Here is a 23422-nt window from a genome sequence, read left to right as displayed (position 1 = left end):
TGGAGTTAGACACTCTGACAATTGAGCAACTAATAGAATAATAGACTTGGCAACCTTGATTACTTGTGTAAGGGTGGAGTCGGACACACTGACAACGCCCCACTCTTTATTTTAACAAGTTGCCAAACGTTTGCAAATTTTTAAGGCAATGCGCAAAAAAACAAAATTACCAATGTCTTTATATATTTTTATTGTTTTACTTTTCTTTTATTAAATTAATGTAATAATTATAATTTTTTTGTTATCAATTTGAATATATTCATAAGTAAATTGTAAATGCTATTTTCCTATTGCATTAAATAAATGAAGCTTGGTTGGCAGCCTAATCTTTAATGGAATAAAAACTATGTTGAGCCTAAATCTTTAGATACTTTTAAGGTGTTTTTGAAAAGCGTCAAATTTATTAACCGTTTGGCTTATTTTAATTAATTAAAATGGCTTAATAAATTAAAATGGCTCAAAACCTGCCTATTTTAAACCGTAGGATCAAAATCATATTTTTTCTTAATGCTAATAAACGAACTACCCCATCTGTAGTTGAACCAACTCATCAAGATTTTATGAAAGCATTCAAAGTTTTTAGACCAACAAATTAGAGAAGATGTTTACAAAACTTTGGGTCAAAGTATGTTTTAAAATCCAATGGTCTTCTTATAATAACCCTTTCAAATATATGAGCTAAAAAAATCCGTTGTTTTGGGTAAATTTCATTTCAGCTTTAGATAGCTATAAGGAGAGCTAAACCTAACTTATTGCTTGTAATAACTAAATGTTTAAAACTTAAAATAACCAAATTTAAATAAGGATATTTAAATTATGCATGTATTTAAATATATAATGCATAAATTATTCTTGTTAGATTTGAAAGAACTTTATTTAAAATTGTAAAGTTATGTGTACTTAGATATCTTTATAACAAAAAACATTTTTAAACAAAATTAACAACACATCGTTTTGTTAATCTAGTATATTTATATTTTTCTTACTGATCTATTTTTGTAAATTTGCTTCCTTAATAAAATCATGTTTCTCTGTAAAAGTTGCTACAGCTGCTATGTCATATTCACAACATAAAAAGTAAGAGTAAGGGAAATGCCTTGGTCAAAAACAGGGGCAATGCAATACCATGAACAGTTAATACTTCCAGAAAAATGTAGTGCAATAAAAGATTTAGTTGTCTGCAAAAGTTGGGATGTTAGTGGCCTGGTACCATCTTAACAATTCTACAGAAGTAGTAATCAGTTATGAAAGTTTTCGCTTAACTTCAAAGCAATTTTCTTTTTTCTAAAACTGAAAGTAAGCTGCACAGGTTGTATAACAATGTTTTAATCCTTTTATATTTGTGTGGATTAATGAGTTAATGAATTCATTTTAACTATATAAGCCAAAGTTTTAATCCTTTAATCTGTGGGCAAGCTAATAATCAGGAATATAGGTATAGACGTCCAAGGGTGGGGGTATAAAGGGGTATTTATCCCACTCAAACTTTGAAACCCCTCATTTTACCCCCCTAAATAATGAAGAAGAAAAAATTATATTACCCCCCTGAACCTTTGAAACTCCTCTTTTTACCCCCTTAAGATAAAAAGCTTGGACGTCCCTAAATACATGGAATTATAAATTTACTGAAATATATTTTTTTTAATAGCTCTTGCCTTTTCATTAGGAGAAATTTCATTTAATTATCCATTGTTCTATCTCTGTATTTATTCTTTGTAAAAATAAACTTTAAAGGTAAGTTATTGGGTGCTTTCACACAAAGACAAAGTACCTTGTTTATTAATAATAACCTTACCAATTTTGAAATAAATTAAAACTTTGGGGGGTAGTTTTCCGTTTGTTTACTTTAGTTCAGGTTAGATTAGGTTATATTGGGAACTGGGTTAAGCGACCGCAGGGTCTAGGCCCTAAAAGAGGCACAGGAAAAAAAATATTGATAGATATTGACTTACACATACAATTAAAATGTTCATCTAACCAATTTTCAAATTGCTATGTCTGCGATACTAATAAAGATCTTTGTCCTTGTATCTTTTATAGTGAAACATTCTAAATAAACCTTTTTAGAGACAATTTTTCTATCCTTGTTTCCCTGAATCTAAAAAGAATTAAGTTTCATTTAGAAATTGGATTAGTGTGGAGTAATGAATATAAAAATTGCAATTCATTGTTGTAAGTATAACAAGAACATTTATGTCTATAGATAGCACAGCCACGATTGCAAAAATATTTAAGTTTTTAAATTTTAAGTAGGGAAATAGAGCAAGGAAAGCAAAAAGTGTCAATAATATTAATTAAGGAGTTAACATTTGATTTTTTTCCATAACTTCTTTTTGCCACTAAAAGAAAAATTTTCATTGATTTTAATCTAATGAATAGGTAACTCATCATAATTGAGAATGTACATCAATTTATCGTCTATTGCTTTTTCCCTCAAAATTCATATATTTAAAGACAAATTAATTTAAACATGTGAAAAAAGTTTGTTGGAATCAACCATCTTAAAAACTAACAACTTTTATTATTTAGAAATATATTCATATTGAAAACAAAGTTAATATTTGATCCATAAACAACAAGGTACAGGATCTTTGTGTTTTTTTTTGCAATTTATTTGGATATTGCCTTGAACCTTTCAAAAACATATTTTTTGGCAATGGGTTTATGTGTTAGATTAGTGAAAGTGTCAAATAAAAGGTGACTTTGTATCAATATTCAATACATATCAACCTGATAATTTATAATAATAGAAATTTAAAGAAAAATTGTCCTATCGACATCCATCCTTGATTAGTGAATGATTTTTAATATTTAAAAGAATACTGAGCTAATCTATAATCTTAGTAAAATGTTCTCACGTCATTTAAAACATGTCGAGTTTTTAAAACATATTGAACATGCATTACATTGCCCTTTTTTCTAAAAAAAAAGTGATTTCCAGGACGATTAGAAATCAAATAAATTTGCCAAATTGTCATTTGAAGGTGGGATATGAGTGCAAAACAGGATATTTATAAAACTGTTTTTTTTTATATTAATTTTAGCCTTTTCCCAAGTGTTGTAAGTTTTTCTTTTTCTTTTTATATACAACTCCTATTCGACGCCCCTGTCAGTGTGAGATTGTGACAGGAAATGTTGTAATAAAAAGTTACTTTATTAATATCATGATGTTTAAATTATCTACACTTTCTCAACTTTATTATAGACTTTCAAATAACATTCGAGACTTGCCAATAATGTAACAGGGCACAAAGAAAGGTGGGTGATTGGGAGTAACCCCCCTCCCCCTGACAAGTAAACATTAAAGTTTTTAATTTGTCTTCAGATGGTTTTAGGCTATTTCCATCATGTAAAAATCTATTTAAGTCAAAATATAACAGTAGTTTGAAAATTGACATAGATTTGATAATAAACAAAGAAATATCTAATTTGAAAATACACTATATTATATATTACAGACAGAACGGTACAATAATCTTGTATAATAGCTACGCTACTTAAGTTATCAAGCAGATTAGATTAGATTCCAACCCTTTTAATAAATTCTGGGTATGCCTATTATAAAGACAGTCACAAAACTTAAGACGGACACCATAAACTAAATTACAATATCTATACAGTTTGTACACACAGTTTATTTTCTATAATTAAAGTTCAATTTAATTTGGATTATTTCTTTTTCAATAAAACACTAATGATAGCATTCTTATTAGTAAAAGCTAAAAACATGGGTAAAATACCTATGTGATTGTTAAATATAAATTGTGTAAACTGTACATCCTTAGGAAACAAGTAATGGCGGCCAATAAACGCCGACAGGCCAAACTGAAGTGAGATAGGCCAAGGACAGGCGCAAAAATTTCGTCTTAGAGCTGGAATTCAGGAATAGGACTAGGATGAAACTTCACCATAATCTGCACAAACATAAATAGATTAATCCTTATAATAAAGTAACAGAATATTTAGCTGTCTGTCTTTACCAAAGGATCTCGCTAACCGCTGAACCGATATAGTTCTCCTGTACAGGGTAGCTTCTCATAGGTCCTGGGAAAGTTTATAACTATTTTGTGGGAGGTTAACACCACCAATTTTTTTTTACTTTTTCTTTAGAATACATACATATACATATACATACTTATACTTTCATTCTAATCAACTGCTTTTTACTTGAACTTAATTTAGCTACATTAAAGCTTTTTTACTTTTTAAGTATAATACCGCTAATAACAGTTGTATAAGTGCTCCTAATACAAAACACTTTAAAACTTTATTTTGATCAAAGTTACCTGTCCCTGTTTCCCTGAGTGTGTCGTCACAGAATGAAAAGGTGAAAAAGTTTAGATTCGTTGCAGTTCATTTCTTTCATCCAAATCGATACAGACAAGGGATATTTTATATCATAACATTTCACCCAAAGTTCTTTTAATATAAGGAGCTTTTGTGCTGTTGCTCTGCTATTAAAACTTTAGATCTCCCTTCTTTAACCTAATTAGTATTGATTCAGGCAATAAAAGGCTATTTGACTGCTACAACCTCCCTTGGGATATAAATCTTTCTCCTAAATAAAACAGAAGTATTAATTGCTTTCATTTTAAACCAAAATAGGATGTTCAGAATTGTTTTTAAAACCACAGATACATTCCCGAGTAGTTACTAAATGTGAGAGATTTAAAACTTTAAATAACACGCTGTTCGTGTTGAAAATTTTTTTTAATGTGAATTGACAAAAAGTTGTAATGCCCCATCTTGGGCCCTGAATTAAGCAAGCCAAATTTTGCCAAAGTCATCTTTCCGTTCACATATGTAATATCTTTCTAAAAATTGCTAGGCTTAGTTAGAACATAAAGATAAAGTTTTTTGATTGACTCTTTCAAAAATGATTAATTATTTTCTTTGACTAATTCTAAAATATAAGCGAATATCTGTACTTAAAGACTGCTTTAGCAACAGCCATTTTCTATTACTTAATTAAACTTTGTTTTCAAATAAAGTTTTTGCAATGTCTTTTTTCTCATATTGTAATTTATTCTCTTTTCAAAATATTTTTGGATTTTCTTAGAACGGTTTTTGTTTTACAAATTACCACTGTAGCGATTGAGTTCTTCTCAGGGAAGCTTCATATTACAAAAGGGATTGGTTGAGGGGTTTCTAAATTAAAGTCTATTGTTTGTGTCCTACTCTATTCTCTTTAAATATCGTGGTAGAGCTATGAAACTAATGTATGGTAAAATAATATCCATAGAATATTTAGGAATGAAGTTTTTTCTTTGGTAGCTTGTAAATATTGGGGGGAAGATTTAGGTATAGTTCTTTTTAATCTTCAATTGTCCTATCAATCCCTGATAAATTTGCCTTAAGGCAAAGTTGACAAATTTAAGTTAATTATTATTAGATTTTGAAAGATTTAAAATTGTTATCAGATAATGAATTAAACCCTATTTGTTCAATAATATATATTAACAAACCTTTACTTCTATACGTGTACATTACCCCGTCCCGGATTTGAAAAATTTTGTTAAAATTTTTGCCCCCAGCCAAAATATGATTGATTTATGCATAAAAATGACCCATGCAAAATATTTTTTCTGTAATGCAAAAATTGCGCTGGTACAAGCACTGCAAAGTTTTTTAAATCTGCAAAAAACCCTGTTTTTATGGCTTTTTTGGGGCTTTTGTACCATCCCAATTTTAAAGATTTTTACAAAATTTCAATTCAAGTGTGTTGATATATGCCTGAAATTTACCAAAAAAAATGGGGGCAGTCTCAATTATAACATATGAAGGTGTAGCAAGTAATCTTCCAAATACAAAATTGTCAAATTGCATACATATATAATAGGATTGGGCCGGATACTTTTTTGGACGGATACTGGATATCTGGCTGATTTATAATGCCAAATATCCGGCAAATAAATGTTATTTGGCCTGATATCCAGTTATTCGACCGGATATCCGGTTATTTGGCCGGATATCCGGTTATTCGGCCAGATATCCGGTTATTCGGCTGATGTTCTTTTATTTGGCCAGATATCCGGTAATTTGCCATATAACGATTATCGTTCATTAGAAATCAACCGGATATCCGGTATCCAGCCAAAAAAGTATCGGCCCAACCCTATTATATATGTATGCAATTGTTTCTTCTTTACAGTAAAGTTACTGATAGATCCAGGGAATGTTCCAGTTATTACCACTTAAATAAAATTAGAGGATCGACCCTTCTCTCAGGTGCCCAAGAGTCCTTTAGGAGCATTACCGCTAGAAAGTACTATGGAGAAGCTCTTCTTGTGAAAATTAGATAATTTTTAACATTATCTTTTTATGTGTCATTATTCATTGTTTATCTCTGTTAATTTTGTATTAACTTAATGGAAAAAGATTTTTTAGCTTATAAAAGATGTTCGGTGCTTTTCCTCAAAGTGTCTTTTAATCACTGACAACCCCTCCCTCCTTATATTAACTTGCAAGGGTCCCTGGTACCCAATATAAACTATCCTAACCTGACCTTATATAATTAAGAAACAAACTAGAAAGTATCCCTTCCTTTTTTTCAAGGTCGGGAGATGGGGGGGGGGGGGAGGGGGTATGTGCTCGACTTGGCATTTGGGAAACTGGCAATAATTTGCATTAAACTTACGTCTTCAATATATCAAAAACTAAAGCTATAAAGCAGAAGTACCGATTGCAGAGTTGCTACACTTTCTAAACCCTTATTGTTAAAGGAATCATCAACCAAAGGTTTCAATCAAAAAATTTCAACTTGCTTAGATTAAATAAAAGAGCTAACCTTTACGGAGTTCGTTCAGACTCATATTATAGAAAAGATTTGCATTTAATAAGTATCAGAAATAGATTGGACAAAATAGGCCGTTTAATACACTAGTCCCAAAAGTTTGAAAATAATTCTTATTTGTTGACTTAATAACTTTGGGGACTTTCAATAAATTTTGATGGATTGGTTTATTAATTTGAGTGTTCAATCGTTTCTACACTAATTTTAATCTACAGAAGGGTTAATTTTGTATATTATTAATGGGGATGTACATCCATTCATTAGCCATAGTCTTATCCCTTAGATCCTTCAGTAACATGTTATTTCTTGTTATGTAATAAAAATGAAAGTGTTATTATTAGACTTTGGGTACAGGGATCTAGAGGGATAAGACAATGGCTGATAAATTTATTTGTATATCCCATGATGATACACAAACTGACCCTTTTTTGTTGATTACATAGTGGTTGAAACGTTTGATCACTAAACCTAATGAACCAACCAATTAAAATTCAATAAAAGTCTCTAAAGTTGTTGAGCCAAGAAAAAAAAATGTTATTATAAACCTTCCGGGACTAGTGTATAAACAGCCCAATGTCACCTCCCTCCCTAGTTATTATTAGACTTGTGATACACTCTTGTATAGTTCAGGGAGGGAGGGGACATTGAGCTGTTTATTGAATTAGTCCCCAAAGTGTTATAACGGTGTTTTCTTACATTTGGGTTAAAACATTGGGAAAATTCAGTATATTTTATTTGGTTGATTTATTAAGTTGAGTGTTTAAAAGTTTCAACCTCTAGTCTTAATCTACAGAAGGGATAATTTTTTGTATCATTATTGGGGATGTACATCAATTTATAAGACATTGTCTTATCCCTTTAGATACTTGAATAACATGTTATTTCTTGTTATGTAATAAAAATAAAATTGTTTCAGTTATTATTAGACTTTGGGTACAGGGATCTAGATAGAGAAGACAATGGCTGATAAATGGACGTGTATACCCCATGATTATACACAAACTTACCCTTTCTGTTGATTACAATAGGTGGTTAGAACGTCTTATTAAACCAATTAAAATTTCAAACAATCTAAAAAGTTGTTGAGCAAACAAATCAAAAAGTTTTTTAAACTTCGGGGACTAGTGTAATTAACAGCCCATTGTGCTCTGCCTCCCTAGTTATTATTAGACTTTTGGTACACTCTGGTATAATTCAGAGAGGGAGGGGAAATTGGACTGTTTATTTCACTTGTCCCCAAAGTTTTATAATTGTTTTTCTAATTCATTAGGTTAACAACTTTTGAAAATTTTATTGAATTTTGATTGGTTGGTTTATTAAGTTAAGTGTATAAACGTTTCAACCGCTAAGTTTAATCTACAGAAGGGATAGTTTTGTGCATCAAACTTATATAATAGAGGTAGACCGGATACTTTTTTGGCCGGATACCGTATATCCGGATGATTTAAAAAGCAACATATTTGGTATCCGGCAAATTACCGGATATCCGGTCGAATAACCAGATATCCGGCCAAATTACCAGATATTTGCTAGATATCTGGCCAGATGTCGAATATCCGGCATTATAAATCAGCCAGATATCCAATATCCGTCGAAAAAAGTATCTGGCCCAATCCTATTATATATGTATGCAATTTGACAATTTTGTATTTGGAAGATTACTTGCTACACCTTCATATGTTATAATTGAGACTGCCCCCATTTTTTTTGGTAAATTTCAGGTATATATCAACACACTTGAATTGAAATTTTGTAAAAATCTTTAAAATTGTGATGGTACAAAAGCCCCAAAAAAGCCATAAAAACAGGGTTTTTTTTGCAGATTTTAAAAACTTTGCAGTGCTTGTACCGTCGCAATTTTTGCATTACAGAAAAAATATTTTGCATGGGTCATTTTTATGCATAAATCAACCATATTTTGGCTGGGGGCAAAAATTTTAACAAAATTTTTCAAATCCGGGACGGGGTAGTGTACATCTGTTTTCTATTCTATATAAGTACATACATATATATATAATAATTTATCCTGATATAAAAGTAAAAGGATGTGTGTCTGTCTGTCTGTTTGTGTGTACCGAAGGATCTCGCTAACCGATATGTATCGACATAGTTCTCCTTTACAGTGAAGCATCTCGTAGGTTTAGGGAAGGTTTATAACCATGACCCTGCTAATAATTGCCCAAGAAAAGATGTCCCCCTCTTTCAATTTCCTACAATTTATTTTTAAAATTATAATTTAAAGTGGAAGATCACTCACTTACAGAGGTAGCTATTCTAACAATCAATTCTACAAAAAAAATCACGAAACCTTTTAAAGTAAGGTGGAAGTATATTTTTATGTAATTGAAGAGGGGTGGGTAAGAAGGGGAGGTAAAGGGGAAGGGGGTTGTGGAGACATTTTCCTTTAGAATTGTTTGTCAGAATCACATTCTCTTTTCCCTGCTCACTTCCTTCTAGTTCCCCTAGAGGCCTCTAAGAAGTGACGTAGCCGATAGTTATCTGATATAGAGAAGCTCTTATATAATTAACTTCTTAACCCGCGACCGTGGCTCAACACGTAGCGCATCCGCTCGTCGTCGGGAAGGTGATAGGTTCGAATCTCGGGCCGACACCGCGTCATAACTAAAGACGTTAAAAATGGTTCCTACTGCTGCTATGTCAGATGCGCGACATAAATAGTTAGAGTAGGGGGAATGCCTTGGCCCAAAACAGGCGCAACTCGTTACCATGCACAGTTGGGACTTCTCAGACAAAGGTCGTGCATCACAGAGAGTTGGTTGTCTGATGGATATTACTTAGCCTAATATCCTTGGGTGTTTGGACAGAGAAGGGTGCGTTAGTCATCCTTAGTTCTCCTGGATTGCTGGACCAGGACCTGGACAGTACATCAAGTCGATAAGGTCCGGTACTGCAATCCCGCCCGTACGAGGTATGGTAAGGTAATTAACTTCTTTATGTTATATGAAAATATTCAATTAATCTGTAAGAAAGTTTTAAAAGGGAGTTATATTTAGAAATAATGCAAAAAAGTTACAATTATTTGCAATTTTCTTTTAAGAAAAAGCATATGTATATATCTTTTAATTTCTGTCGCCTATTGATCAATCTTTTCGTTATTTTTCCAAAAAAAACTATGAGTTTTGCCTTTTTAAACTCCAAAGCTGAGATAAATTAACGCGTGGCTGCAATCTACAACAAACTTACTTACACACACTTACAACTTGAAATGTAGATTCGCTACAAAAATATAGTATTCGGAAGGTCAAAGAGGGGCTAGAAAAATAACTTAAAATCATCTCAAGCCGTAAATCTGAAAAAAAGAAGCCTAAAACCATCACAGGACCTATGTGAAGCTTTACTTAATTAAATAACCCAATCGGTTCAGTAGTTATTGAGATCATAATCTTCAGACAAAAACCCTTACTACTTTAAATGGTAGGATATAGAGCGTCCTATCTACGAATACTAAACAGTCTTGTTATAGTTACGACATTTTAGCAATTATTTCCTAACAAGTGTCTACCAATAGGTCGCGTCGATTCCAGAGACTTTTAGATAATACATTATAACAACAAACAAGGATTATAATATCGATATTACCGAAGGTTCGGAAGATTATAATTATAAAAAGTTTTAACGAATAATATAACATTCTCATAAAACTTTGGGTACTAGTGTAATTTACAGTCCAATGTCCCTTACCTCTCTAGGGGACAACAAAAAGCAGAAATTTGTTAAGGAACCTAAAATAAATGTTTTAATCTGTCATGGAATTGTGACATAAGACAGTATTATCGATTATAAAAAGATCTATCCATTACTTTTCAAAATCCTTACTTCTAAGTGCGTATTGCGTATGTTATAAGGGCGTAAGTGTGTGTGTGTGTGTATTTAACAATATAAACCTTTCAACATAACTCTTGAAACGTTAAATGTCAATTATTTGCACGATTTCAGTTTGCTATACTTTGTGTAATTGTATATATAGTGCACAGTATCATATACAGGTTTCGTGATTTTTATTCAATTATAAATATATATTTTTTACATTAAAACTAGCGGTTGCGACCCTAGCATCTAAAGGCTTTTACACAGCCTAAAACTACCCCAAGATATATATGAGGATTCCCTAAAAACATAATTAAATCGGATTAGCCATCCTTGTGATCTTTTACTTCAAACAAAAAAAACCTTACAACTTTATTTAATAGATGTGTTTAACAAGACTTCACATAAACCGCTTTATTATAAATCTTCAATTCTCCAGGAAACTTCTTTTCGGTAAGAAGCAGGCTTTCGGCTATTTTTGCGGATAAAAGAGAGGAGAGGATTTAACCAAAAAGATAGATAGTTGTATAAAGATAGATAAATAGAGAAAGGGATTGAAAAGAGAGATACATAGATTAAAGAAAAAGAGATAAAGAGAAAAGAAAAAAAATATATATTTGTGAAAGAGAAGGAAAAATAAACACAAATAAATTTAAAGGTGGTAAAGATAGAGACATAATAAAAATGTATTTAATTAGGTGAACTTATAATCCTCTTAAGTCTACAAAAAGAGACATAAGTATATTTACTATAAAAATAAATACAAGGATGACAACATCCATAAAAGCGAAGCTCTGAAACGAACATGACAGACGAACATTAACTTTTGTTGAGTGTCATAACTGAATATACAAAATATGAAAATATAAGGTTTGACAACATTATACGTAAATTTGTTGCAAAACTTCTTAAATACAGAATTCTGTTTAAGGACATACTGACATTTTTGATACTTAATTATAGAGATGCTTAGCTCATAATATTGTACCTTATTGTAATAGGAATCAGTAATCAAAAAATAAATCAATCGGATGATTTTATCACATAAAAAATTGTTATTAAAAAAGTAAAAAAACAACATGTTTAAAATGGACTTGCAGACTTTCTGGTAACGATTATAGAGTTGCTACGCTTTCTAAATCGTACCTAACTACTACAGGAATCACTATGCAAAGTTTGAAATCGATAGAACATTTCTAACATGCCTAAATTAACGAATAAAAGCTAACTATCTCGGACGGACGGACGGACCGACCCTAATTATAAAAAGGTTCGCTTTTAAAAATTAAGCATAATAAGAAGAATTAGAAAATCACTAATAATTAGGTTAAAAAATTACACAAAAAGGAGAAATTGAGGAAAAGAAGAAAAAAGACACATGTTATTAAATAGCAACAAAAAAAAGTGTGTGTATGTATGTGTGTGAATATTTGAGTGTGTAAATTTAATTAAAGGTTCTTATGTGTAAAAACTATTTAACAAGGACAACCATTAGTTTATAGACAGCGTATTAGACAACCAAAATAAACTAAATTTTTCTCAATTCAAAATATGAACTGAATATGTGTTGGACTAAATTTTATAAGATATATTGTATAATTTAATTTAGAAAGGGGTAATTTTGTTTATTATCATTTGGGATGAAAATAACTTATCGTCTATTTCCATAGTCTTATCCCTGCTGTTATGACATTATTTACTAACGTACAGAAGCGGAGAGGAATAGAGTATCTGCGCTGCGTAAAAACACAAGCACTAATTAGCACAGATTTAATTTTCTCTCAGTGTGGTGCAAGAAATCATCTGAGAAAAACGTTAGGGTGATGTAGCCGCAATTTTTCTGAGGAATTAATGCGGCATTTCAGCGAATAGTAATATTAAATGCTTTCATTAGAAGCAGTATATGTGTGTGTCTGTCTGATAAGAACTCGGCAAGCACTTGACCGACTGATTTCTCCTTTGCAGGGAAGCTTCTTATATGTACAGAGTATATTTTGGTTTATTTTTAAAGATGGAATATGTAAGAATGTTACTGTATTACAGTTTAGTTTCCTATTTTAACATAAATTTTTGTTGCAGCCTTCTTACGTTTGGACACAATTGTCCTTGTTTTTAAAGTGTATACTATATCCTCTTATATGAAGTAGTAAGTTTTTTTCTGAAGCTTAAGATCTCTAACTACTGAACTGATTTGGTTCTCTATTTTAAGGTAAGGTCACATGATGGTTTTAAGCTACTTCATTTTCAGATTTAATCCTTGGGATGGTTTTTTATCTATTTTCAAGACCCTTTAAATACACAGGGGCACAGCGGCTCTATAAATATGCGGTTAGCAACCCTAAGAAAAAGATTTGCTGTATAGTGTCAAAGTCACTTTTTGTGTACCAGGATGAAAATCAATATTATTATCAACTCTACCTAGTTGAAAATTAACATGAGGACATGTGTTAACAAGGATGATAATATCCATTACATTTATTTAATTTTTTAGAAATTCAAAAGAAACACAACAAAGTGTGGTTGAGTAAAGAGGTGAACTCAAATCTCCACCATAAATCACAGCCAACATACAGCCGGACTAAAAATGCTGAGACTTGAGAAATGCTGAAAGGGGAATCTTTACCAAAAAAGTTAGCTGTTTATCTTTAATAGAAGTCAAGAAAATTCCTTTTCATCCAGAATAATACAGACAGACGGACAAACAGCCGAACAAAGTGATTTACAAAAAAAGCTTCGCTAATAAAAACAGCGCATATAAATATAATCTTTTTTGGTTCCTTATTACAGATTCTAGTACGTAGCTGCTATAAATCTAATATTGTTAGTCCGTCTTTCTTCCATCTTCTTTGGGGCAGGATACTCCGTCGCGTCGATTTCAAGACGTCTTGATAAGCTAAAGGCATCATCTGCTTGTCATAGAACACTTTATAACACCCACTATAGAATACAATTTGGTTAAGTAACATTAAAAAGATTATCAACAATTTTAATGCACGCCCTTTGTCTGGAAGTCATTATTTGTGGTAATAAGTTCGTCCTATTACGACAAAAGGATTCCCCCCTGACCTAACACGCATAAAATAGCAGCAGAAGGTACAATTTTCTAAAGATTCTAGACTTAAAGATAATTCGCCAGAGATAAAGAGACAAGCAATAATACAAATATATATCCTGTTACTTTTGATTGTAGAGTAGCATCACTGTTTAAAACAAACAAATTAGTATCAAAGCTCAGCCCAGTAATTGATTTTTAAATCAGCGTAGTTTAGATAGTTTCAGTATTTTTGCGCAAAACTGGCATGGATAGCTTTAGAAATGATTAAGGTAGCTTATTTTCTAAGAACCTTATTAACCCCAAAAAATAATACAGCTTTAAAGTATGGCTTCGAAAGCTATTGAATAACGCTGGATTAAAACCAGTTCTCGGTCGTACTGAAAGATCACGTGATGCTATTACAGACTATTTTTCACGAATATTAGAATTAAAATCATAAAAGTAATCCAGCCCGGGCCCCTCGGGGCTATTTGAGGGAGAATGCATCCAACCTTACAAGAGAAATCACTTTTCCCTGGCCAAATGTAAAATCTAAGGTGGTGGTTCAACTTCACATCCTACGACACCCCCCCCCCCCCTTCCCCACTCATAACTTCACGTGCCCCTAGAGGTACATCTTTTAGTTTCTTTTATAATAAAATGAAATTTACTGCAAAATTGGTTAAATAAAATATTTTTAAAACTAAAATACATCTTTCAGCTCTGGTTAATAATCTATGAAAGCTGCTAAAACAAATTCTAATTTTCTTCTCAAATTTTGAGAAATTGTTGATTTGACAAGTTATTGCCCAAAAAAGGAAGGAAAAATAAAGGATAAAGGTATAAGTTTGTTAATGAAATCACACTTTCAGCGTGGATATGTCCGCAAGATACGACGGCTGTAATAGGCTCGAGTCTGTAATGAGAGGTAAAAGAAGGTTTATATTGCTGCTATGTCAAGCGCATGTTATCAATTGTTAGAGAGGAAAAAATACATTGGTTTAAAATAAACGGTAACTCGACACTATGCAAAATAAGAACTTCTTTCTAAGCAAAGGTTCTGTGATCAAAAATGCCTGCAGAAAAGTACCCGTCCAATAATGTTTTACTAACTATTTTTATTCATAAACAAGATCAAGTTGCTCTTTTATTTATATTATTCATCTATTCCTTAGTCCAAGCAAAATTGAAAATCCTGGAAAAAGGGACAATGCATCTAAAATTATTGTTTTAAACCCCTAGTTTTTTGTCAGATAGAATGACAGCTTCAGATATAAATATCTTTTTCTGCAAATTATGGTACTTAGCTAAGTACGTGTAATTAGTGAAAAAATAGGCCAAAATGTTTGTAAACAAGAATGACAACATCCATAAAAGCAAAGCTCTGAAACGGTACGACAAACGTACATTAACCTTTGTAGAATACAATCAACATGATTTAAATGGAGGTACGGACATTCTGTTAACGATTATAGAGTTGCTATGCTTTCCAAATAATGCCTAACTGTTATAGGATTCATCATCAATTGATAAATCGATGAGACTAAATAAACGAGAAAAAAACTAACCGTTACGGACGGACCGATCGATCCAAATTATTCGCTTTTAAAAATAGGACAAAAATTTTTTGAAAAATATTTTCTTTAAATTCTTTAAATGGATAGTAAGATAGATAAGAATGAAGTTTAGAGAGTAAAAAAAAGAGGTAGAGAGCTAAGAAAAGTGAAAATATATTTACAAAAAAGAGAAAAAGACATATATTTAATATTCAAACTATGTACAATATACTAATAAGAATAGAATAGAGAGAGAGAGAGAGAGAGAGAGATACCCATAGAGCCCTAAAAGACCCTTAGCAAGATTCCCTAAAAAGCTAAGCCTATTCGATCTAATCAAAATATTTTGCAGTACATATAATATACATTATACTAATTAATGCTTATCTGTCATTGAGTAAATTATAGAGTCAATATATTTTCCATCTAATATTTCTGTATGAGAAAAACATAGAAAATGAAATATAGAGTAGATGTGCTGTGCTACAAATAATTCTGTGTAAGATACACAACATAAAAGATAAATTATAGAGTAGTTGTGCTATGCTACTAATAATTCCGTGTAAGGTTTGCACAGAAAATAAAAAGATAAAATCAGATTTGCATTGAACTTATTCAGTCAGGAAAGAGAGGTATTTTCTTAAAAACAATTATGATAAAGAACGCCAAAGATACCAATAAATCAACAACAACAAATTTATCTTACCACTTAAGGATTTTTTGGGCTTAAAAAAGCTGTAAGGTTTTTTTAAAAAAAGAACAAAGCGGTTTGCAATTAGCTGCAGCTTTGGTTATAATTTTTTTTTAACATTGCGACTAGGTTACAGCTGTGGATTATTGGATTGGGGGGAGGGAACGGTTGATTTAAATATTTATCGGACCCCCCCCCCCCCTCCACACGCAAATAGGGCCATAATCATGTGCATCCCCAATTCTGATTTATGTGATAGTTTTGTTTTTAATAATATTTGTCCTAATTATTCATCCTTTATATTCAGATAGGGCTTTGTTAAAAAATAAAAGTTTGAAAAGAAAATAATTTGTTTTGTAGTTGAAGTAAAATCTGTTTATCAATTCATCGAACTTTCAAATAGATAGGAAGGTTGATAACATATAAAACCAGGACAAAGATGTCCTTAAGTGGTGAAGCAAAATCCAATTTATTTTAGATTATTTTCCTTCATTTTTCTTGTTCCAACGGCTTAGCCGTCAAGGAGCAGTTAGGCTGCTAACACAGTTTCATGTTAAATTATATTTTTTGACGTAGAGCAACGTTTTGCATAATAAATTACTTAAAGAATAGCTGTGCTAATAACAGGGATTGCAAAAAAGCTATTATTTATTCATGGCTACGCCTCTAGCTTAGAAGAACTTCACCCAGAGAGGAAAGTTTTTAGGCGAGGCTCTGCACATGATTTGAGGGGAAGGAGGGACAAAAGTGCCGAAAAATGTTTGCTCCTCCACTTTGTATCTCTTCTGATATTTAAGATAGAATACTGATGATAATTCATATATGAACACTGGGCAGCTACTATACAGCTTGATTCTAATCCCAGGAAAACGCGGGGGCTGTTTTGTATATTAGCAAATGAGAGAAATATCCAAACCACTATAAGCTTCTCAAAAGGCTAATGCCCTTTATAAGCGAAGCTGTTCTATAATGATGGTCAGTCCGTACATCCGTTAATTTAGACATGTTAGAATTGTTCTATCAATTTCAAACTTTGCATGATGATTCATATAACAATTAAGTACGTTTTAGAAAGTGTAGCAAATCTATAATCGTTACCAGAAAGTCCATACATCCATTTAAAATATGCTGAGTTTAACTTTTTGACAACAAATTTTAGTATAATATAATTATCCTATTATTTTGATTCCTGTATTTACGCAATTTAGCAAGTGTACACTTTTGTTTATGCTTACAAATTAACGTTCTGTTTATTAAATTCTGACAACCTACAAGAGTTATTAAAGATGTTATAAAGATAAGAGTGAATTGTAATAGTTGTTTCAAATTTCATACTAGTTTTAGGTTAAACTTTACTTGAATAATTTTAATATAAATATGGTTTGTTGTGGTATTGCAAGTTTTTCCCAAATTCCCCCAGTTTGTCGTCAAATTAAATTAAATTTTTTAAAAACATCATGATATATCGCACAAAAATGTAATAAAAATATTATTTAACGAAATTAAAGCTTAGAAATATAATCATTATTACAAAAAAAGGCTTATTTATAGTAAAATTATGTTTAATTTGCTGCTCTTATTAAATTACTCTATGCTCTTTGGAATAATTAAAATTGCGCGAATGCCGCTGAAATTATTTCTCTGAAAACTGTGACCAAGCAACTTTCATCACAAACACAAGAGGAAAGGAGAGTGATTTTTGAATCTATTTAAACATATTTATTTAGAATTCAGCTAGAAGATGCCGCCTAATCCTAGGGTAACAGGTATAAATCTATCATTTATTATGTTTTTTTAATAATGTAGAATATATATTCAAGTTTTATTGCTAAAGTATGGTATAAATTATAAGAATAAATCTATATACCGGTAACGTAATAGCGAATACCTACTTTTTTGTGGTTGAAAGACAAAGTTTTAGAATTTTGAGCTGTAAATTCCTCTTTGTATAGGATTTTTATCAAAATATAAGGTTTTTTTTCTTGTATTTTACCCTTTTATTAAGAAGTTGTAATATTTGTTTGTCCGTCAAAATCTCGCACACTATATAGCTAAACATACCTAACGCTTATATTCAAAATCAAGACATTTATTTATCATTATTTATGAATATCTGACGCTCATGAGACTTTAAATAATCAGATTTTCTTTCGCTCAAAGTATTTAGAAGAAATATTGCTAAATTTTAAGTAAGGTTATAATGTACCTTTAATTGACTTATCCCTAGCACAGTGGCCCTAGCGTATCTTTTGCTTAAAAATCGTGACCTCATCAGTTGAAAACATCATAACTTTTTTATTTTTAGGAGTTATGACTTAATTTTTACCATTTTAGAAACGGGATAACATGTATTTTAATTAGAAAGTCTGAAAAAAATAATTTACTTATAAATTCTACTGTTAATTTAGCAAAATATGCCAAATTTTGACTAAAAATCGTACTTTTTTACTCAAATCACATTACAGAAGTTCTGACAAATTTGCTTAAACATGGTGTAACGGCTTTATCTTTTGAGTTAGATGATAGTTTTAAATATAATAAAAGTTTTTTATATAATATATTATCTACAAGTTTTGGAATTTTTTGGATAGGCCTCCAGGTTCAGATCCTGCAGGCTTCCAGATCGACTCTCTGGACAGGTATAAAAAAAAAAAATTTGTTGACTTAATGAAAAAATTCTTTTACAAAATATTATACTATAGGGTGTTTCTCAGAAACGACTTGAGATAAATGGAGCAAACCTTGGGATAACACTTTTGTAGGCCTATATTTAATTTTAGAATTATCATTGACCACCCACCCCCAAACCCCTAATTTAGGGGAGGGGGCAGGGGGATTATACTATAGGGTGTTTCTAAGAAACGACTTGAGATAAATTGAGCAAACCTTAGGATAAAACTTTTGTAGGCCTATATTTGATTTTAGAATTATTGCTGACCACCCACCCACCCCCAAACCCCTAATTAAGGGGGGGGGGGGGCGGGTGGATCATACTATTGGGTGTTTCAGATCTCAGAAACGACTTGAGATAAATGGAGCAAACCTTAGGATAAAACTTTTGTAGGCCTATATTTGATTTTAGAACTTTTGTTGACCACCCACCCACCCCCAAACCCCTAATTTAGGGGGAGGCGGGTGGATCATACTAAAGGGTTTTTCTTAGAAACGACTTGAGATAAATAGAGCAAACCTTAGGATAAAACTTTTGTAGGCCTATATTTGATTTTAGAATTATCGCTGACCACCCACCCACCCCCAAACCCCTAATTTAGGGGGGTGGGCAGGTGGATTTTACTATAGGGTGTTTCTCAGTAACCACTTGAGATAAATGGAGCAAACCTTAGGATAACACTTTTGTAGGCTTATAGTTATTTTCAGAATTATCGTTGACTACTTACCCACCCCCAATCCCCCTTAACTGAGGGGAGCTGTGAAGCTGGTTTAATACTTAAATAAATATTGCTCACCCCCCACTCACCCCCACCCCCAAACCCTCTTATGGCAAAGGAAAAAGATGGGAGGCTGGTGTTTAACACTAGTGTGTATAACTTAGAAACCACTTGAGAACCATGGAGCAAACCTTGGATTTAACATTAGTAGGCCCAGGGTTTCGGATCCGCATTGATTTTATGCGGATCCGGATCCGGATCCTCAAAATTTGGTCAGTGTGGATCCGGATCCGGATCCGGATGCGGATCCGGATCCTACTGGATCCGGATCCGGATCTTTGACAATTAAAATAAAATCACCAAATTTTTCAAAAAAATTTTATTCTTTAATTCGAAGTCAAAAATACTTTTAATTTTCAAGTCTGAACCTAAACCTTAAAGATTGGCTCTCATCAAGAGAATGTCTGAGATTTTATATAAATTTAGGTAGATTTTTCCTTTTTTCCGCATTTTTTGGAGTCTAAGGATCCGGATCCGGATCCGCATTTTTTTGCGGATCCGGATCCGGATCCTTGGACTCAAAAATATGCGGATCCTTGCGGATCCGGATCCGGATCCAGATCCGGATCCGAAACCCTGAGTAGGCCTAATACTATTTTATACTAGTGTGTACTACTCATATACCACATCTGATACATGGACCAAACTTTAGTAATAAACTTTTGTAGGCCTAAAGTGGCTTTTGAAATATCATTGACCCTCCACCCAACCTCAAAACCCCTTAATCTGAAGGGGAAAGGGTTGGTGGTTAATACTATTCAAACTTTTGTGTTTAAAAAAAAAACACTAGGGATAGAACCCAAAAATTTTAAAATCTGGATTTTTCCTTGATTTTAGATTTGTATTCTACAAGGATGACAACATTCATAAAAGCAAAGCACAGAAATGGTAGGACAAATGGACATTAACCCGTGTATAGTGTCAGAACTGAACAATCAGAATATAAATGTATAAGAGGATAATCAAAATTGTAAGCAAATTTGTTGAAAGACTGCTTGATACAGAATAATGTTTATAATATTCTAAGATATAGAATGTACAATTATGAGATTAAAACTTGTTTTTTTAGCCCTGAGGTGCCGAAGGCAACAGCTAAAATAAGCTGAGAACTCCTATTTTTAGTGTTGGGGACTTTTGCTCCACAAGCCCCTAGAAGGAAAGACCCAAAATAAAATATGTGATTGTAACTTAGTTCAGTTATTCTTAGTGGTCATTGGTCAACAATAGTACTAAAATCAAATATAGGACTACTAAAGTGTTATCCCAAGGTTTTTGCTCCATTTATCGCAAGTATTTCTTAGGAGCACCCTATAGTATAATCCACCCGCCCCCCCCCCCCTAAATTAGGGGTTTGGGGGTGGGAGGGTGGTCAGCAATAATTCTAAAATCAAATATAGGCCTACAAAAGTTTTATTCTAAGGTTTGCTCCATTTATCTCAAGTCGTTTCTGAGAAACACCCTATAATATAATCCACCTGCCCCCCCCCCCCTCCTAAATTATTTTTTTTGGGGGGGGGGTTGGGGGGTCGAAGATAATTTTAAAAGTAACTTTGGCCCTATAGAAGCTTAAATCCAAAATTAGCTCCCTCTAGCTCTAAGGGTTCTCGATTAACCCCCCCCCCCCTGCCCAAATGGGAATTATGCACATCCTCCTTTATAGAAAATCTTTGCTTTAATAAACAATTTTTTTATTCAATAAAAATTCAATTATAGTACGACATATAATGTTAAGAATACAATAATAATCTCCCGTTTATATAACACTACACTGAGAAATAGCGCAAATCGCGAAAAATCACCATAAAATTGCGGCTAAATTAACGTATGACTCACACGGGGTGAGAGGGGGTGAACTTCCCACGGTTCAAATGTAATAAAATTTTGCACAGTCACGAATAAGCGCATATTCTTGCCGCGTTTTTCTGCGTGTAACGATATCTCTATTTTTAGGCTTATAATAAACGCTCAAAAATACCTTATATTTAATGACTTAAATTGCCCTTAAGAAAAATTAAATATTAATTTTTTTTTATAAAAAACGATAAATGAGGTCATAATTAAACTATTTATGCAAAAAAAATTATTAATTTATCTTAAATAAGAACAAAGATATGATGTTTTTAACACCTACTAAAAGGATTAATTTTTTCGGGATTTGGCCTAAATATCGCGTCGACTAAAGTTGTTTACAAAAGATACACTACACTACGCTGCAGGGCCACTGTGCTAGCTAAACTTTATCTAAACATTTCTATTTTAAGGTGTGGAAATGGAGGTCGACCAGCCCTCCGCTGGAGGCGTTGGAGGTGGTGATGGATTGAGGTCTTATTACATCACTAAAATCGAGGAACTTCAGCTAACTGTTAACGATAAAAAGATGAATGTCCGCCGTTTGCAAGCTCAGCGTAACGAGTTAAATGCTAAGGTAAACTAAAGTCAGCTTATTGCATCCATATTCATCGAGGATTTGGGTGCAGTTGTCGCGTAATTTAGTATTAAATACACACTAAGCTAATAAAAAGAAACCCGTCCTATTTTTGGTTGGATTAAAACATTGGGAACTATTTATTAAACCTTCATCGGGTTTTACAAGAATGGCCGTAATTTTGTTTATCCTCCAGATTTCTGATTTAAACTTATCTATAAAAAGAATTTGATTAAATACAAAGTTGCCAAAAATGTTCTTAGTCAATTTACTAGGTAGGTATCATTTATCTCTGCTAACATATACCTAAACATCTATTTCTTAGGTACGCATGTTGAGAGAGGAGCTGCAATACTTACAAGAACAGTGTTCATATGTTGGAGAGGTAGTCAAACCTATGGACAAAAAGAAGGTCTTAGTAAAGGTAAGCTATTTATGGTTATATTTAACCAATATTTAATTTAAGATTTTCCTACATACTTTTTAGTGTTCCTATCATTCAATTTAAATGAAAATCCTTCTATTAGATGTGAAACTTTGTTTACATACGTATTTTGATGATTTTCTTTGTTTAAGGTTCATCCAGAGGGCAAGTTTGTTGTGGATATCGACAAGAACATTGACATCAATGACGTGACTCCCAACTGTCGTGTGGCCCTAAAGAACGACAGCTACACATTGCACAAGATCCTCCCCAACAAGGTTGACCCCTTGGTCTCCCTAATGATGGTCGAAAAGGTGCCCGATTCAACCTACGAGATGGTTGGTGGTTTGGACAAACAGATTAAGGAAATTAAAGAGGTTATTGAGCTGCCGGTCAAACATCCTGAACTTTTTGATGCCCTGGGTATTGCACAGCCTAAGGGTGTCCTGCTGTATGGACCTCCTGGTACTGGTAAGACCTTGTTGGCTAGAGCCGTGGCCCATCACACTGAATGTACTTTTATCCGTGTGTCCGGCAGCGAATTGGTCCAAAAGTTTATTGGCGAGGGCAGCAGGATGGTCAGAGAGTTGTTCGTGATGGCGCGTGAACACGCGCCTAGCATCATCTTCATGGACGAGATTGACTCCATTGGCTCCGCCAGAATTGAATCCGGTGGTGGTGGAGATTCAGAGGTACAGAGAACTATGTTGGAGTTGCTTAATCAGCTGGACGGTTTCGAGGCCACCAAGAATATTAAAGTCATTATGGCAACTAACCGTATCGACATCCTTGACTCTGCCCTGCTCCGACCCGGCCGTATTGACCGTAAGATCGAGTTCCCACCTCCAAATGAGGAGGCTCGTCTCGACATTCTCAAGATCCATTCCCGTAAAATGAATTTGACTCGCGGCATCAACCTGCGCAAGATTGCTGAACAGATGACTGGATCCTCAGGCGCGGAGGTGAAGGGTGTGTGCACAGAGGCGGGTATGTACGCGCTCAGGGAACGTAGGGTGCACGTCACCCAGGAGGACTTTGAGATGGCAACGGCCAAGATTATGCAGAAGGATTCAGAAAAGAATATGTCCATCAAGAAATTGTTCAAATAAATATTTTCTCATTGTCCCTATGTATTTATAATTTATGTTTGTAACTATATTGTATCATTAATAAAAATATGCCTTGGATATTTTTCGCTTTTTGTTTCAACCAATATTTAAGT

At 32.8% G+C, this 23422-nt stretch overlaps 1 protein-coding gene across 1 annotated transcript; it reads left to right on the top strand.

Moving 5' to 3' along the window:
• The first annotated feature begins 17495 nt into the window (after positions 1-17495).
• On the top strand, positions 17496-23387 carry LOC145307097 (26S proteasome regulatory subunit 8). The gene is made up of 4 exons (XM_080149435.1): positions 17496-17668; positions 21613-21776; positions 22102-22200; positions 22353-23387. The coding sequence occupies exons 1-4, from the start codon at positions 17644-17646 to the stop codon at positions 23307-23309; spliced, it is 1245 nt and encodes a 414-aa protein (XP_080005561.1). The 5' UTR covers positions 17496-17643; the 3' UTR covers positions 23310-23387.
• The last annotated feature ends 35 nt before the right edge of the window (positions 23388-23422 follow it).

Source organism: Acartia tonsa, chromosome 2 (genome assembly GCF_053477335.1).
Source record: "Acartia tonsa isolate MP-2025a chromosome 2, ASM5347733v1, whole genome shotgun sequence".
In the NCBI taxonomy this organism is placed as follows: Eukaryota; Metazoa; Arthropoda; class Copepoda; order Calanoida; family Acartiidae; genus Acartia; species Acartia tonsa.
The sequence above is the reverse complement of the archived record's forward strand: the minus strand, read 5'-3'. Positions and strand labels throughout refer to the sequence as shown.